General features: G+C 37.5%; 1 protein-coding gene across 3 annotated transcripts in view; it reads right to left on the bottom strand.

The window, feature by feature from the left end:
* Positions 1–1,506: 1,506 nt before the first annotated feature.
* Positions 1,507–18,768, bottom strand: part of SPIN1 (spindlin 1) — a 61,499-nt gene continuing 44,237 nt past the window's right edge. For 2 of the 3 annotated variants that reach the window (XM_074165940.1, XM_074165939.1), the window contains 4 exons: positions 16,953–17,001; positions 9,190–9,443; positions 7,957–8,190; positions 1,629–5,349 (listed from right to left, as the gene is read on the bottom strand). In XM_074165940.1, coding sequence (XP_074022041.1) covers positions 5,150–5,349; positions 7,957–8,190; positions 9,190–9,443; positions 16,953–16,978 — 714 coding nt within the window. In that variant the 5' untranslated portion in view covers positions 16,979–17,001 and the 3' untranslated portion in view covers positions 1,629–5,149. Of the gene's footprint in view, positions 5,350–7,956; positions 8,191–9,189; positions 9,444–16,952; positions 17,002–18,768 lie in introns of all 3 variants that reach the window. The other variant, XM_074165938.1, reaches the window with a different exon arrangement.

Here is an 18,768-nt window from a genome sequence, read left to right as displayed (position 1 = left end):
TACTGAAAAAGAAACTAGAGTTAGATTGAAAAAAATGCTTCCAAGTGTGCAAAAAAGTGAAAATCTTTTATTATCCAGTGCCTGAGGATGAAAGAACATACCTGTTATTTCCTTGATCTAGTCTTACTTCTTTTAGACCTTAATGATTTTAAATTGCAGCAGCCCAACCTCCTCCAAAATATCCTTATTAAAGCTTATCCTTTCTGAAAAACAATGGAGTCTACTGAAGCCATCAGTGGCTCAACTGCTTACAGCATGAATATTTTTTTTTTTTTAATATTAATTTCAAAATAAGTAACTCACTGAACAGAAAGAGAAGGTGTTTTTTTTCTGAAAGTATAACCTGTTCATATGCCCAAGGAGGAACCTGACAGATGCGAAAATAGAGTATAGTAGTATTAAAGCTGTGGCTCTGGGTAGGACTCTCACCCTCACCCTTCTAAATTTGTGGGACACGACTATCTTCAAAGCATTGACAATTGAGCTGCTTGTAAATGAGCTCATAATTAACCACCCTTCAGAAGCAGTTTCATTACTGCAGTAGTAGATAATGAAAGTATGTTTGTTTTCATAAGGGTCCATCTGCTATGAAGTGAAAAGATGCTACAGAACCGGTTGGTTTATCAGCTGTAATACAGAACAGGTTCAGACATTAGTCATAAAATGTTAGTGTATCTATTTTTAACTACAATTTAACGTAGCCAGCTCACACAGCTTAACATCTGCTTATTGGACACTTGCTAAAGCAGTGTTAGGCTCCCCCTAATCGTCAGTTGTACACGAACACAAATCTTCACCACAACCAGTCTCTCAGGCAACAGGATAAAATAAACAGGACACTGAACTAAGGTAACTAAAGAGGCTTGGGTATTCATCTCAAATGCACATTGGCACGCTCCAAGAGTTTCAGTATACATCTAATGAGCATGGTGCCAAAAAAGGTATTTTGCGGTATCCTTAACACTTTCCCCTTTATTATCAGAAGAGATAATAATCTGTCAGTATTGAAAGGAAAATCTGTTCAGTATTGAAAGCTTGCCTTAGTAATTTAATGACATAAAACAATGAAGTCTTCATGCATAATCGTAACAACTTACATGACTTAAAAAAAATCTGCAGCATTGTGATGTTACCTTTGCCGTTCATCACCTGATATGGAACAACTTTACTTTTTTATCATCAGTAACATATGCTTAATTGAATTTTGAATTAAATCAATTAAAAGCAGACAAATCTACCACCTAAACACTGCCAAATGCTTCTGCTGTTCCTCACTGCTGAAATATTTTGCGTGCTCTGGAAATACAGATCCCTTCACAGACTTGCATAATCCCCTGGAGAGGAATTTTTCTGTTTGGTAAAATACAATTTAAACAGTATGCTTTACCTTAGCCAAGTTCTATTTTATCAGCACTTACCCTTACTTGGAAAAAAGAATAAAGATTCGGCTTTGCAAGCAAACATTTCATAGGTCAAGTATTACACCAGCATATAAGGCTCACCATTAAAATAATAAATCCTTAGATTTATTTAAACTAATTAGAAATTAGAAAACTGAAGAAATTTCTTCTTCGCACTCTAGCATCGCATCACTACATTTTGCTCATGAGAACAAAGTTTACAGTCATAAGTTGCACATAAAGGGTTTATTTTAAATGTTTTAAGGATAGAGTTACATCATAATTATAAAAATTACTTACAGAATTAAGTAACAGATTTAAAGTGTGTATACTTCTAAATGCAGAGAACAGGGAACTGTCTACATTGTTCAAAATAAAATAAAAATAATGAAACCAAGCTCTAAAGATGAAGTCATTACCTATTTTAAAATGTGAACACGAAGACCTTTGAACTATACACATACCAAGAACCATTCAAATTGCACTAATGATGTAAAATACAAAACACACAGCATTTTCAAGGAACCAGAAACTGTTTTTACCATAATTCTTTTCCCTGAAGGAACTAGTCAATTCTACCCAAAGATAAAGCCTCCATTTTTAAATAATTCACTTAAAGGCTTTTACCTGTTGCAATAAAAAGGGTCTTCCCCATAGTCTACTCCAACATAGTTTAGGGTTTGGCACTCAAAAGAAAGAAGAAAAATGTAGTGTTTTGCTAATCAACTGCAATTTTATTTTTTCTTTAACAGAATACATGGTCCCTTCAAATGCTGTGTGACACATACAACTGGAAAATTACCTTCCGTTGGCACTATGCTCGTCTCACCGGTGCATTTAATCCTACTAACAACCATTAAAACAGCACAATAAGCAAATTCACAAAAAACTGAACACAAAATAAAAACAGAACAAAACAAAAACCTAAACACTTTAACATGCAACTTTAGTTTGTTACACTGAATGTTCTAACCCTCTAAGCATGCAAAAAAGGATGGTCTGCATTTAAGTTGTTTTTTTTTCCTTTTAAAAAGTTTTACATGGCAGCATGACATCACACACGCACACACACAATATACAACAATACTACAGCAAGTAAATGTGGAAGGCGAATAATTTTTATACAAAGATCCATGGCTTGTGCCATCACAAGCCCTGTGTGATTTTGGAAAGTAATGTTGAACCCCTATAACAAGGAACCAACATTTAGTTACCAGGGTAACGCAAGCACTGCATGCAGATCTGAAACATGAGCCTAAAACAAAGCCCAAAGCAGATGGGCAGGGAGTGGAATTAGTCTCAAGCCTCAAATAGGTGGTTTAAGCTATCAAAAAAAAAAAAAAAAAAGGAAAAGAAAGATGAAAAGAAATACCCACGCAACAGACAATGGGGACGTCTAAAAATAACCGTAAAATTTACAGATTATAGATTATACTCTAATTGGCAGAATATGTGGTGTATTCAAGAGGCTTGCAGAAAACCCACAAATGCAAGCCTAATGCTAAAAATGTTCCAGTAGACCTAAACCTCTGATATTTCAAAACAAACCGTGTATTCCTCAGATACATAGCCCAAAATTCAGTGTACTAGATTATTCATGTATCTTGTGTATAATCAACACACTCACTTATTCTTGTGCCACAAATACCAACTTGGGCTCATGGAGCCAGGCTCAGCTTTGAGATTTACATGCAGGACTCTTAAGAGTCAGTAGAAAACACATAACAGATCTGCAGGATGAAAACACTGTGTTGCAAATCTGCTCACTTTGTTCAAAACACAAGAAAAACATTTAGGACTCGGGTACTTAGTGCTTAAGGACTGCATTGAGAAGCTATTCACTGAAAGACAATAGCCTGCCTTTGGTTGCCCATGATGAAATACTGGACATAATGCAATATAGTAGCAATGGACAAAGAATTAAGGTATCATATTTATATGGAGAGTATTTATTACCATTCAACAGCATAATGAGGCACAAGCCTTAAGGCTAAAATATGAAATCAGGCAAAAATTGAACAGAAAGGGGCTTAAACCACTGAGTCTTCGATATCAAGAATACCCACAACAGAGGTCATCCGGACCTCTGATTTCTGATTAACAGCACCTCTCCTGCATCCTTCCACTAATGGCATATGGTTGCATATCAGAGTATTTGTTCCTTCCAACAATAGTGTTGACTGCCATCACATACTGTATTTCCGTGAAGCAGTTCTTTGAAACTTGCAGAGCTCTGCCTTAATGTAGCATGACAATTTTGTTGCTGTGCTGATCGTTGTTGCAATTCTGATACTTTTAAAAGCTGCCACACTTAAAAAACCTTAATTTTCATTTACAACTATCTTGCAAGATTAAAACCGTGCAAGGATTTTGCTGTTGTGGGCTGCTATTTACATCCACAATCTAATGCAGATGACTGAACCACTGAGACTGCCTATAGCTTCCATTAGATAGTACACCACTAGCATGCAGAACTCTAGTGTTCATAGAATGAAATTCACATTAACAGCATACCTCAAAGCAAGTACAGTGCACACCACAAAAGGCAACAACAGGTTTAAGCTGTAGATTTGTCCAGACACTCCTTATGTGGAAAAGCCAGAAAAAGAATAAATTGGGAAGATGCCTTCTTGAACTAAAATGGTTAAAAAGAAACCCAACCAACCAAAGGAACACAACAGCTGAGCAGAAGGCGACAGACACTTCTCCTTGTCTAAAGTCCTTCAATGAAAAAGGACACCTCTCCCCACCCCCCTGGCATGAGATTGTATTTACCATGTAAAATATTAATTACTGTAAGCCTTCTAAGTCCACACATAAATATCCAGGTTGCTAGGTTTTGTTATTAAATGAGAGACTACTGATTGCCAATGCGTAGTCTAAAGTCTTCTGAAGTAGCATATATATTATTAAAATTGTGGCACCAAGCACTTGGGTTTTGCTAAGAAGTGTGTATAACAAAGAAAGAAATACAACATTAGGATTGAAGGCAGCCTTGTTGTATGTATTTTACTGGTTCCTACAAATTATAAATATGGACCATTAACCGGCATTTCCTAATTAACTGGTTATACAGATTAAATATATTGTTATAGTTAAAGCCTTTTCACTGAAAGGTGTGCAAGTCAAACACTTGATATCCTACTGTCCTGTGACTAGTAAAAATGCACAAGTATTTCCATGTACTGCAAGTTCTTAAAAAGCTAAATTTGAAATAAAGTGTAGAAACACAGCAGATTGATGTTACTTGGGTTAGGCACTCCTCAAGGCTGCACAAACTTTTTAAACCTTTCAGAAAAGTCACCTCTGTCCCAACCCTGAAGACAAGGACTGCCAATAGCCAAGAAATTCAATTTAATGTTACAAAAGAAGGCATATCAAAATATCATACTACACTTGCATGTGGCAGTTGAACAAGTGAGTGCAAGGTTGAAGTAAAAGTTAAAATCTATGAAAAAATTTAGATTAATGATTACAATACTACATCAACTTTACACAGCTTGAATTTGCAGCTGTTATTTGCTTTTAACTCCCTCCTGCCCAAATACATTGACTTCCTTCAAGAAAAGGAGTTCTCTTACACAAAATTGTTTGTTTATATTATTCTGAATAAAACAGTTTTGCTGGCAGAGATTGTGGGTTCGCAGGGACATCTAAGCTTTCATTAAACTGGAAAGCATTCAAGTCTTTGTGTCTACAAATTTTACATTTAATAGTTCCACAAATTTGGCAAAAGTTCACAATGACGTCTAGGATGTCTTCACCAAATCATAGACATAAATATGGAAATCATCATCAAACTTGATGAAATAGACAGATGGTTTGGCTTCAACTTGATGAATGACCATGCCAGTCCTTTTTGAGCCATCTTCTTTGGCATATTCCACTTGTTTGCCTACCAGGCTGTCCACAACTTCACCTGGTTCCCGTTCTGCAGGAGGTGAATCATCTGTAAGACAAAAAACGTGGTACTTTGGTAGACATCAGTGGAATTTTAACACAGAAGACAACTGTAGAGTCTTCTTTAAAACAAAACAATCAGAAGTTTTAAATACAGAGTATGTAGAAAATTAGTTTTGTTCAGACAAGCACCATGCTTCTAGATCGCCATGCTTCTAGAAATACAGTTGCAGAAAAAATTTTAAGTAATACTGTCTTCAGCTTTATTAAGACAAAAATAGCACTTTGATTGATAAGAGAGTAAATCTTTTGACACAAAGGTTTACGCACAAGTTATAGAAAATGTCTGAGGATAACAGAATTTAAGCCACCAGCTTAAAGGCAGCCAAACTAACTCCCCTCTTTCCACACACATTATTCAAAGCTTCAGTGCATGAATGCCACTTTAACAAAAACATCTAAGATGACAGTACATGTAAACTCCTTATTAAAAGGGGTGTTTGACTCCATATTGGAATAATGCTGTTGGTAAAGTCTAACCATATTATTTGCTTATCTAGCAAAACATAGCCAGAAATATCCCTGTATTTTAGATAATGCCTATGCTAAATTTGGATACAAAAAGGCATGATTTGTAATGTGCCAGTTGCCAAGTGGCTGGTTACAAGACAAACACAGAACAAATGTGAACACTGTACTGGAGAACCTAACCACACCTTTCTCAGCTTGCCTTCTTTTTGACTAGTTTAGAAAACTTGTGTTTTGTATACCAGTGAGAAATCTTCTTAGTAATAGTCACACCTGATGTGGCTTTTAGTCTGGAAATCCTAAGCCTTTAAATTAATGTCTTTGTTCCAAGTTTGCGTTAAGAATCCCTTACAGATTTTACCCATTTTCTTTTCAGTACTGTGAGTTATGAAAGAACTCCCAAAGGAGAAAAAAACACAAACAACAGCAACCACACAACAAGGAATCAATAGATTGGCTTGTACTTAAGATTCTTTCACAAACTTCAGAAATTTCTTTCATTTTTTGTTTCAGTTTGTCTATACACTGTCATACATTGTTATTATCCTCTTAATATGTTTTATGTAAAGAGTCTTCCTTGATAAAATTGCAAGTTAAACTCTTACATTTTCATTCAGAAGGCATTATGTAGTGTTGACAAAGTCTTAGCATCAGATCCTGCAATACAATTTCCCCTTACCAAAAAAAAGCGTAAAAGAAATTATCTAAATTTGATCTTCTCATATAGGCAAAGCCTGTCTTCGAGACAAGAGTGTTCCCTAGAAATTTTAGTTTTAATACTATGGCAGGTTTCACCAGTGATTTTAAAATTTTATTCAAAAAATAGTACTCTTAATATCCAATCAGTGACTTAAGGACATAATTCAAAAGATCTGGAAAGCATTCAGATTCAGGGAAGGCAGCAAATACTTAGAGGTGTTTTGGAAACAGGTAAGCAATAGATAGGCTTGTGGTGAACACGGAAAAAGTGCATTAAACCCAATGAATTCTTCAATGGAAAGCATAGTAGTTCTTTCTCTACCCCACCCCTAAAGGTGGAAAAAAGCAAAGCAGAATTAAAATACATTCCAAATCCTTTTTACTAGTTGAGACAAAGAATAAATTATTTAAAGGTTCAAATCTGAAAGAGCTTGCTTTATTTGTTTAGGAAGATGAATGTTACTTTTTTCCATTAACATTTGTGGCTCACTCTTTACAAGCAGCAGATACATTGCTTGTTGTTAAGAGTGAGGGAAAAGCAGTATCTAAACACAGATAGATGATTACTATAGAAATTATGCAAATAAGGGCCACTTGTTTATTTAGCTGGCAGACTTACTAGACCTAGATCTGAAGGAGGACGGTCTCAAACTCAATAACTTAACTGTAACTAATACTTATGTAAAGCACTAAGTAGACAACTACTACAGTCATCTATTGTGATTTTTCTTGAAAGCCCAGATTTCCTCTGTCACAAAGTATGGTCTAGGTACATGGGAGAAATAAAAACAGAATATTCTTTACAAGTTTTTTTTCCCTCTTTTTTCACACTGGTTAACCAAATCTCTTGAACAATATTGACTCTGTGAAAATCTTTCTACATTAATAGGAAAAGACCCAATGACTTTCACTTCAAGTAGGGAGGAAAAAAAATATCCTTCTTAATCTAACTTTTCTTGCTTTTGTGTTGCAACATGTGTGAGAAAACGAGTTTTCAAAAGATTAACACTTCTTTCCCCCAAGAAACTATTTAGAAGTTTTTCATACTGAAGACACCTACCCCAATTAAATTAATCTAACTATATTAGCAGCCCCCAAAATAATATTCCCACGGCAGCTACTTAAAAAATGCAAATCAAGCGCCATCTAAATGAGCTATGGTACTTCTATAAGAAAACAACATCAGAAAACTTCTGGTTTGTCAGTTTCCATTAAAAAAAATCCAAGCGTAAACTCTTCCACAGTAGTTATGTGTATGTTTTCATCAGAATTAGGAATATGTCACTGCTGATAAAAGTAAAGTATTCCAGCATTAACACAGATGTTCTTTTTTGTTGTGGTACTTTAAAGAAAAAAAAATATGGAGTAACCAAACATTAATATAAAAAGCTGCCACTTTCCAGAAGAAAACAGTAACTGGCCCACTTACTTGAATCAGGCATAATGCGAAGGTCACCTTCTTTATAATCATCTAAGAGCTGGTACATGTACAAGACGGGATCTTTCTCATAGGTAATATAAAACCATGTGTTCATAATAGGAGCTCGAGCCAAAACCATCCCCCTCCATTCATCTTTTGAGCCGTCTTCTGTCTCAAACATGTGTTCCACTGCTTTACCAATCATCGTGTCTGCCAGATGGGCATCACTAATTCGAGACGAAGCTGAAATGACAGCATTTCATAAGTTCATCCAAAAGCACAGATACATGTCCTTGTGAAAAATAATCTTTACCCTGATCCATAAAACAAGCAATTATAAGTCAGTCGGATCATACACAAAACAACTGCAGAACTTTAGAAAAGTTGTTTAAGTAACAATATATCATTGTACTCCCTACGATTAAACAATCATCATGCAAGGTAAAGGGAGATCAATCAAGGCCACTGCAGTGAAGATTCTTTGTATTTTATTTACCTACACACTGGAGGGAGCAAGGCAGGCAGGGAAGAAGAGGACGAGAGGCCAATTACAAAACAGTTCTATTAAGTTATTAATGAAACTTTGGGGCTTGTTTCCCTCTAATGCCATTCTAGAGACTGCTACCAATTGCTTTACAGTCAGAAGAAGGAACAAGCTTGCTTATTTTATTTGTAAGCCAGTAATTACTTGGGTTAATATTGAACTTTGCAGTTTGAAAAACCTGCTGTTTAGCAATCCAGTGGTAATTCTGAAAAATCAAAAAGCCTTGTTACGAATCAAGTTATTTCACTCAGTAAAGGTCTTTTCCCCCATTATTAAAAGTACTCAGGCAAAGTACATGAGGAAAAATGTGACATTATTACTGTCAGACACACAACAGACAACACAGCCAAGAGGGCTTAGAGTTTAAATGTTAACAGAAATATCAATGTTAACTTTACAGATTGTTCTTCATTGTAAGATGCTAAACAAAATCTACAGAATGTACAGCATACTACTTAAAAACAGAAGACAGTACTGCACTCGCTGTATCATCAAACCTTTGCAGAATCAAGAAAATTTAAATAGAGCATTTAGATTATCTGCCATGTGACAAAAATGAATTGGACTAATAACATTTAAGTTATTATAACACTTAGATGTTATCTTGGGGGAAGTCTGGAGAGATTAGTGGAGACCATTTAATAGTAAATGTCAGTCTATGTGTATGTGAATTTCGTAGAAAAATCCAAAACTCTTACCAACTCTGTCTGGAAGAACTTCAAGTGCTGAAACTCTTTCATCTTTGTGCAGTTCTAGTCCATACACACAGTCAAATCCATCATACTTTATAAGATAGAGAGATGGATTTACAGGAACTTGATCAAGAACTGTGCCCTTCCACTGTGTTACAGGTCCACTCCCTTCTTTCCATCCATGCTGTATTCTGCAGCCTACAATATTTCTTCGTGGCTGAGAAATAGGTTTGCTTGGTCCCACATTGTTTCTATGCTTTCTGTACACAGATACAAACATAATATTAAACAAGTACATACATATATAAAATTCTATCCCAGACAAGAGCTGTATGCTTTAAGATAGTAATATATTTAATAGCTTAATGCACCTTTTTCAAATTAGGGAATAAAGCACATTACACTATACTGGAAAAAAGAAAAAGACATTAAAAGTAGAGAAACATTTTTGAAGTGCTTTATAAGGTCAGCTTCCTAATAGCTGTTTCTAGAAATAGTTTGCTTAAACCAAAAGAACTATTTTAGCCCTTGCTACACTGAATGTCAAAACTAAAATTCACCTGATCAGGTCTCGAAGTACAATATTACCTGGCATTATTGTAACTTTACTATCTTGTTCTCTGCAGAATAGTAAACACAACTCCTGCCCCCGGAGGAAGAAGTCAATGGAAACATTACCAGTGCCTGACTAAAATTCTTCCAAGGCATTTGTTTTCCCTAACCTGCATTTTTACCTGACGGAAATTTAGATTTCTTCTGCATTACAGGTATTTTTGACTCAAATTATTTTTAAAGACACATGGTAGGAACAACACTTTGCCAGCATTCCGTTCTAGTATAGCAAAAGAAACATGATACGTAATGGTAATGGCAACAGAAAGGATACTCTTTAAGTGGAAAACACTATTTTCAGGGAATGCTCTCTTGTGAATAACAGTTGTTCTGATCAACAGTCAGACAAGCTATTTGACAGTTTCAAATCACTGAAAGTGTTACACAAGTTTTGTTCTACCCAGTTATTAGAAACACTAATTGACAATTCTGAGTACAAATGAAGAAACTAAGGAACATTATGACAGCATACTGATGACAAGAAATGAATATTCTATCTATTCAAGCATGTTATGTTTAGCACTTACTTATTCCTAAAAAGATTATTTAGAGGGTTGCCTGATAAAAATTGTCATGAATAAATAAATTTTTGGGTTATTACTTGTAGAAGACTTCATTTAAATGGCAATAAAATATGCACAACACTAGCATGCTTAAGAGTAACATGTAAAAGAGAAAAAACAGTTGCAGAAAACAATAGTCTTCCTTAGATTAGAGATAGTGACCAAAGAGAAATGTCTCCAGGAACAATGAATGCTCTCAGAGGAGTCCCTATGTGATGCAAAAAAGGCAAATAACAATCATACCACTGAAATCCAGGAAGCAGACCCGCAGAATAATGCACTCATACATCACAATGGAATGCATAATTCTGAAGATATAATCATAACTATTAAAAAAAATGTAAAATTCCTTCAGCAGCTTGTCCTGCCTCCAGACTTTCATTCACTGTGAAGATCTTAGCAGGGTGTTTTGTCAAATTTCACTTTTGTTATCATTTGACCTTTTCAGCAAAAGCAAACTGCACTTTTTGTATTCCTACCTTTGATAGTACAGGTTATTATAGGAACTCCAACCTCTTCCAGTTAAGAGAACTCTCCCACAAAGTTGGCTCTAATTTTATGCAGAAACTAGAACGCACTTTCAAATTCTAGGTCTTGCCCACGTATGTTTTTTTAAAAATGGTAATAGCCTCAGTAACAGTTTACTATTACAAAATGAGATCTGAAACCTGGTTCTCAACAATAAAAATGTGTTCGTTTTGCATGCAATTCATTTGCTTAGTTCTAATGAATCATAATTCCATTATAAAGCAGAATAAAACCAACTGAAGATACGAGAAGTTAAAATAGATAAAACAATGTAATTTTTAAAGTTGATCTATGCTGCTCATCATCTCATTGTTGATAAAGGTAAAAATAACACTGTTTGTGTTCTACTTCACTGTAAATTTTATTTTCTGCCTATAAAGCATAATCCACTTTAATGTTTAAATTGCAACAATTGAGTGAAAAGCTTCCCACTCATTCTAAAAAATATGATGGCAAAAAAGCTACATAAAATCATCATGGTTAGAGCTGGAAGGGACCTTAAAGATAACCTAGTTTCAACCCCCCCAGCCATGGGCAGGGACACCTCCCACTAGACCAGGTTGCTCAAAGCCCCATCCAGCCTGGCCTTCCAATACATCCAGGGATGGAGCATCCACAACCACTCTGGGCAACCTGTTCCAGTGCCTCACCACCCTTACAGTAAAGAATTTCTTTCTGGTATCTAATCTAAATCTCCCCTCTTCCAATTTAAAACCATTGCCTCTCATCCTATCACTACACTTCCTGATAAAGAGTACCTCCCCATCTCTCCTGTAGGCCCCCTTCAGGTACTGGAAGGCCATTATAAATGTCTCCCCAGAGCCTTCTCTTCTCCAGGCTGAACAGCCCCAGCTCTCTCAGCCTGTCTTCATAGGAGAGGTGCTCCGGCCCTCTGATCATCTTCATGGCCCTCTGCTGGACCTGTTCCAACAGGTCCATGTCCTTCCTGTGTTGAGGACTCCAAAGCTGGACACAGTACTCCAGGTGGGGTCTCACGAGCGCAGAGTAGAGGGGTAGAATCACCTCCCTCGACCTGCTGGCTAAGCTTCTTTTGATGCAGCCCAGGATGCGGTTGGCTTTCTGGGCTGCCAGTGCACATTGCCGGCTCATGTGGAGCTTCTCATCCATCAACACCCCCAAGTCCTTCTCCTCAGGGCTGCTGTCTAGCAATTCTCCGCCTAACCTGTATTTGTGCCTGAGATTGCCATGTCCCAGGTGCAGGACCCTGCACTTGGCCTGGTTGAACTTCATGCAATTTGCACGGGCCCACCTCTCAAGCCTGTCCAGGTCCCTCTGGATGGCATCCCTTCCCTCCAGCGTGTCAACCGCACCACCAAGCTTGGTGTCATCGGCAAACTTGCTGAGGGTGCACTCTATCCCACTGTCCATGTCTCCGACAAAGATGCTGAACAGCACTGGTCCCAGTACCGACCCCTGAGGAACACCACTCGTCACTGGCCGCCAATTGGACATTGAACCACTGACCACAACCCTTTGAGTGCGGCCATTCAGCCAGTTCCTTATCCACTGAGTGGTCCATCCATCAAATCCATGACTTTCCAATTTTGAGACCAGGATGTCACGTGGGACAGTGTCAAACGCTTTGCATAAGTCCAGGTAGATGACGTCTGTTGCTCTGCCTTTGTCCACCAAGTCTGTGGCAGTACTGTAAAAGGCCACCAAATTTGTCAGGCACGATTTGCCCTTGGTGAAGCCATGTTGGCTGTCACTAATCACCTCCTTGGAGGATGTGCTCCATAATCTTGCCAGGCACACAGGTGAGAATGACTAGCCTATAGTTCCCCAGGTCTCTCTTTTTTCCTTTTTTGAAATGGGGGGTTATGTTTCCCCTTTTCCAGTCAGCAGGAACTTCACCAGACTGCCACAACAAAATATAATGGAAAGTAGCTTAGCAACTTCATCCACCAGCTCCCTCAGGACCCATGGAGGGATTTCATCAGGTCCCATGGCCTTATGCACCCTCAGGTTCCTTAGATGGTTTAGAATCTGATCTTCTCCTACAGTGAGCAGTTCTTCATTCTCCTAGCCCCTGTTTTTGCCTTCTGCGACTTGGGCAGTGTGGTTAGAGCCCTTACCAGCAAAGACCGAGGCAAAAATGCCATTCAGTACCACAGCCTTTTCCATATCCTGGGTGATGAGGCCTCGTTTCCTTCCAGAGAGGGCCCACATCTTTCCTAGTCTTGCCTTTATCCCTGACGTATCTACAGAAGTTTTTCTCATTATCCTTGATGTCCCTGGCCAGATTTAATTCTGTCTGGGCTTTAGCTTGCCTAATCTGGTTCCTGGCCACTCAAACAGTTTGTCTATATTCCACCCAGTCTACCCAGCTTTGCTTCCACCTCTGTAGGCTTCTTTGCTTTTGAGCTTATCCAGGAGCTCCTTGTTCATTCATGCAGGCCTCCTGGGTTTTTTGCCTGACTTCTTTTTTGGGATGCACTTCTGAGCTTGGAGAAGGTGATCCTTGAATACCAACCAGCTTTCTTGGGCCCCTCTCCCCTAAAGTATTTTTTCCCATGTTAGCTTGCCAATCAGGTCCCTCACGACTCCAAAGTCTGCTCTTCTGAAGTCCAGGGTAGTGAGTTTGCTGCGCACCCTCCTTGCTGCCCTAAGGATCTTGAAATCCACCATATCGTGATCACTGCAGCCAAGGCTATCCTTGAGCTTGATATTCCCCACCAGCCAAATTCATATTATATGAAATGAAATTTTCAAACTAGTAAATTACCAAGGAGTACCTACTTCTTGTATCTGAACATGTAGTAAAAAGCAAGTGTAGGTTTCTAACTATCAATAAATAATAGCTATGCATATACTTCCATGTCAGACAACCAAGTAACCAACTCAAACCTCTTGTCTCCTCAACAAGGAGGTTATTTCTGTGATACACCAAGTAACACTACTGTACATAAGCTTCTATGCTGCTATGTGCAGAAGGCCCAACAATTATTTTTTCTTTTATTAGAATTATCTTTAAAATTCCACAGAGATTTGCTCTTAAAGATTGCATAACAATTTTCCTAGATGTGTAAAACATGAAGCCAGGAAAAACAGAAAATAGGACGTCCTGAAAATAGCTCTTGACACATCAGACACATCCTCATTGCAAATGGCCCTTCAGTCCCCAAAAGTTTCAGATCCTCTTCCTTATCTTGAAGGCAGAAGCTGTTAAGTAAAACCTAGTTATGTGAAAACTGTATTTATTTCGTTATCAGAACCAGATACTTTAGAAACTTTCTAGAGACCACACAGGCAGAAAGAAGTCTTCCCAGATTTTGAAGTTGTATTTATATGGTCCTCACACAAACTTTTATTTGGCAGTGCTACCAAGGAAACCAATGGAATGCAGAACTGCATAAGACCCGTAGTACAAAAATCAACCATTACTTTAGGGTTATGCTTGAAAGACAAACTAGCATTTATAAAAAGGAGAATGGCAATTCCCAATAACCTATTAAGTTATTCATTTAGGTTCGGTTGTTGTTTTTTTGTTGTTAGGTTTTTTTGGGTTGGTTTTTTTTTCTGACCATCTCATTTCACAAAAACACCACAGGGTAGAACTAAGGAAAAAAATGGAAGGGTCAAAGCAAACCATACCCCTAAGATGTGCAAAAAAGGCAGAACTGAAAAACAGGAAGGAAAACTATAAAACTGTAAATGCAGTACAGCAGCAACATTCGGTACAATTTGAAGTCTTTCATCGAGCCACATAGAGAAATAATTCCCAAAACTTATTACAATTGTGATCTTATTACAGACTACCATTAATAGGAGAATGGTCATGAGAGAGTTTTTATCAACTGCTTTTCACAATATTCAGACTATGAGGCACAGTAGTTGAAACAAAAGTTTAAAAGTACTTTCTGCATTCCCTCAAAACCCATCATACAGTTGTGAATTTCATCTCCAGATGCTGCAGAAATCAAGATTACAAGTTAGCTTAAAGGGGGATCAGAAATTCAAAATGGTTAAGTTCACTTGTAGTTTAATTGCATGTATAACCTGCACCTCAAAGTCCTTGAACTGCCAACTATGAGAGATCTGGAGAGCCTATGAAGACAGGATTCTTTTATACTTACACTACTTCTTGTATTCTTTCCTTATGCACCAAAGCTGGAAAGAATGAGATCTGGGAGATTACTGACTGATCTGATGCCAGCGAGGTCAGCTTCACATTAGCAGAGATCACCACCACTCATTGACAAAGCATTTGGAAGAACATGGGAGCCCTTTCCAAAAGGCTCAACACTTAGTACCATTAGAAGTTCACAAGATTCATCCACACTGCTCATTTTATCACATCCTCAATTACTGAAGTCATGCCCTATTCCACCCTCTTGGCTCCTTCCTTTGCCAGAAACCTTCTGAAGCTAGTTTAAAATCTCCTCAATGGCCTTTGAGTGCCAGTAGGCTTGTTCCCTTTGATTTTCTATGAGGAGTAACTAAATAACTAACTAAATCAGTGACAACGTATGTATTACTAACTCATAGTCTACCATTAACAGCTCAGAGCAGTACCAGCATATATTATTACATGGTCATTCATATCCTACTTGTTTATAGGAAAGTACTATGGTCTACTGCTCTGCCTCATTGTCAGAAAAGTCAATGAGCAGCACACAATAAATCATCTGGGTTTGGTACAAAAATCCCTTGCTAAATAATTAATAAACAATTAAACTAGGCTAAATTAACATAAAACTAAGTTAAATGCCTCAAAAGCATGTCACTTAAGATCAAAACTTCTTATGCTCCATAAAAGCCTTTATGCTAACAAATTTACAGCCTATTTAGATATTTTAAAAAGTGTATAATATCACAACAATAAAGACAAATCTAGCCACCCTCAAGTACAAAAGGCAACCCACCTCTGATAGTCTTCCCATCATACACTCCTTTCTCTGAGCGGTTGAAAGAGAACAAGAGAAATTAAGTTTTAACCAACTCTACCTGCCCCTATACAAATAAATGTTTCTCTTTGCCTGCTATGAATATAGACAAAAATGGATAAGGATGAGCTGGCGGAAAGGATTAGAATAGTTTTACATCAGGTGTTGTCTCTGAGAAACAGTTAACACTGTTAGCAGTGATTAACTATATTAATTGTAGAAAACATACCTGCCAAACAAATTGCTTTTGACTGATGCACCACTATACGAGTTTACGCTTAAAATACAACTAGGAATATTTAAATAAGTTTCACACTTACTCAGCTTAGATTTCTTCCACCAGAGATGTAGCAAGATATGGTATCTCGCTGTTTGACACTAAGACAAATTATCACCTGAACACTACCTCTATTTTCACCCAGCTACTCATCAATGTTCAGCTGCTACTACTTAAAAATGTTGTAGAGGGAAAAATACATGTCATATATGTGTAGGATAAGCAGGTATCCTTCACACACAAATAGCAGACTCTTTACAGAAGTATTTCAGTATATTCTTTATTTTAGAAAGGTGAAAAATCCTTTTCAAAACTACAGTTGTAGTGAAAGCAAGATTAGATATTTCTAAAATTATTTCCTGATATAACTCAGACTGGGTTATCAGTAAGCATGCTTTGCAGTTTTTATTGGCCTGGTGACAATGCATGAGCTCTCTGCCAGAGAAGAGAGATCCTACAGTACAAGTGGCTAATTTCTGGTTCCCAACTCCTTCTCTCTGAATTCCAGACAGAACTACAAAATTATATTCAAGGAAAATTTCATATTAACAGTAAAATTAATGTTTAAAACTCTATTTCTGGGGTATTCTTTCCTACCAGTCTCCTGAAAGAATCAGAAGTCTGACTCTACACACATATACAGGCTGAACATTATTCCACATGATTTTCAAGAACAAAGCGAGTGGAAAACAATACTACATATATTTCCACAACAGTACTTCCAGTTACTGAGAACTATACTTTATACATATATAAATTGTATACTTATACATATACATATTTATACATATATATGTATAAATATATGTAAATTGTATATTTATACATATACATTTATACATATACATTATACATATAGAAATCGTAAGTAAAAATACTTACTTGTGGGAAGTTCTTTTCTTCATCATGCTGGCAGACACTCCTGCATGACCTACAGCATAAATGAAGATGGAATTATTGGAAAATAAAGCATGTATACAATGCCAAAAAAGCCATCTTATACAAGTCTTCCTTTTGAATGTTAAAATGTAAAGAAACCAAACACTTCGTGTTATGACTGATCAATTAACTGCTACAATGGGAGAATGCTCTGCAGAGACAGACACAGGCTACATGCTCGTGAAGCTCAAGGTTGAACAGGAGTGACTGACCACAAGCATTAAAAAGAAAGAGGAATTTAACACAACAGGGGCCTGTGTGATCTTTGTTCTAGGAAAACAGCTGTAACAATTGATATAATCAATCAGCTACAAGAGTTAAGTGAATCAACTGGCTGTGTAACTTTTCATCCTTGAATTAATCAAAAAGGTGCAAATATACATCTTCCTGAGTTAGCCAGACCAGCACTGGGGGAATTATGCACACATCTCAGCCCAAAACAGCATATAGAAACTGAACAATGAACTGAAAGAGCTTTCAGAAGAGTAACCAGCTTGAGCTAGCTTCAACCCATGTATTCCCTCCCAGAAACTGGGGACACCCAGTCCTGTGACGCTGAGTATGTTACAGAGACCAGCAAACAGAATCACATTTGTATTGAGATGCAATTGCATATTGCAATGATTATATTCTACTAAGTTCTGGTGGTTTTATGCTTGTAACATTCTGCTAAATCAAAAACTATAGTGCAATGTCAAAAAAAACTTTAAAAAAAGAGAAGTTATTAAAACATTAAACCCTCCTTGTATGTAATGTGTGAGAGAACCTAGTCAGGACAGTAGCAGACTCTTGACACTAACTAGTGTCATGGCCATGACACTCTCTGACGTAATAGGGTGAATGTTATTTATTAACAATTCAATAACACTGGGAATTCTGATTTAGCCCTTCAGTCATGAATAAGAGCCTAAGAGAGGTGACTTGCACTGTGAATAAGGAAGAGCAGTGAAAAGATTGTCTGCAGACAGGCCCCTTACTGTTTAGAAGATGCAAAACATTGTGAGTGCTAACAAAGGCTGGAAAAAGCTAGCTGATATATTTGAAAAAGAGGGATGGAGAAATCCTAAGCAGGATTTTTCATGGATAGAAGAACATTGCACTGATCCCAGTGATATTTTGGAATGAATATGAAAAATGGAAAGCGTCTACTAAGTTGGAGAGAGGAAAGGGGAAAGCAGGCTCATGCTGGTTGTTAGAAAGCTACTTGTGAGCAGTAGTAAAGAAGTCAGCAGAGGAGGTATGCCAGAACGAGATGATACTGATAGAAAAAACAGTTACAAAAGAGAACATGATGTATAAAAGGTGATGTGCACAGCTAGCAAAATCATAGAATGGTTAGAATTGGAAGGAACCTTAAAGATCATCTAGTTCAAAGCCCCCTGCCACAGGCACAGGCACCTCCCACTAGACCAGGTTGCTCAAAGCCCCATCCAGCCTGGCCTTCCAATACATCCAGGGATGGAGCATCCACAACTTCCCTGGGCAACCTGTTCCAGTGCCTCACCACCCTTACAGTAAAGAATTTCTTTCTGGTATCTAATCTAAATCTTCCCTCTTCCAATTTAAAACCATTACCCCTTGTCCTGTCACTACACTTCCTGACAAAGAGTCCCTCTCAATCTCTCCTGTAGGCCCCCTTCAGGTACTGGAAGGCCATTATAAATGTCTCCCCAGAGCCTTCTCTTCTCCAGGCTGAACAGCCCCAGCTCTCTCAGCCTGTCTTCACAGGAGAGGTACTCCAGCCCTCTGATCATCTTCA

The sequence above is a fragment of the Numenius arquata genome, chromosome Z (assembly GCF_964106895.1).
Source record: "Numenius arquata chromosome Z, bNumArq3.hap1.1, whole genome shotgun sequence".
NCBI lineage: Eukaryota > Metazoa > Chordata > Aves > Charadriiformes > Scolopacidae > Numenius > Numenius arquata.
The sequence above is the reverse complement of the archived record's forward strand: the minus strand, read 5'-3'. Positions and strand labels throughout refer to the sequence as shown.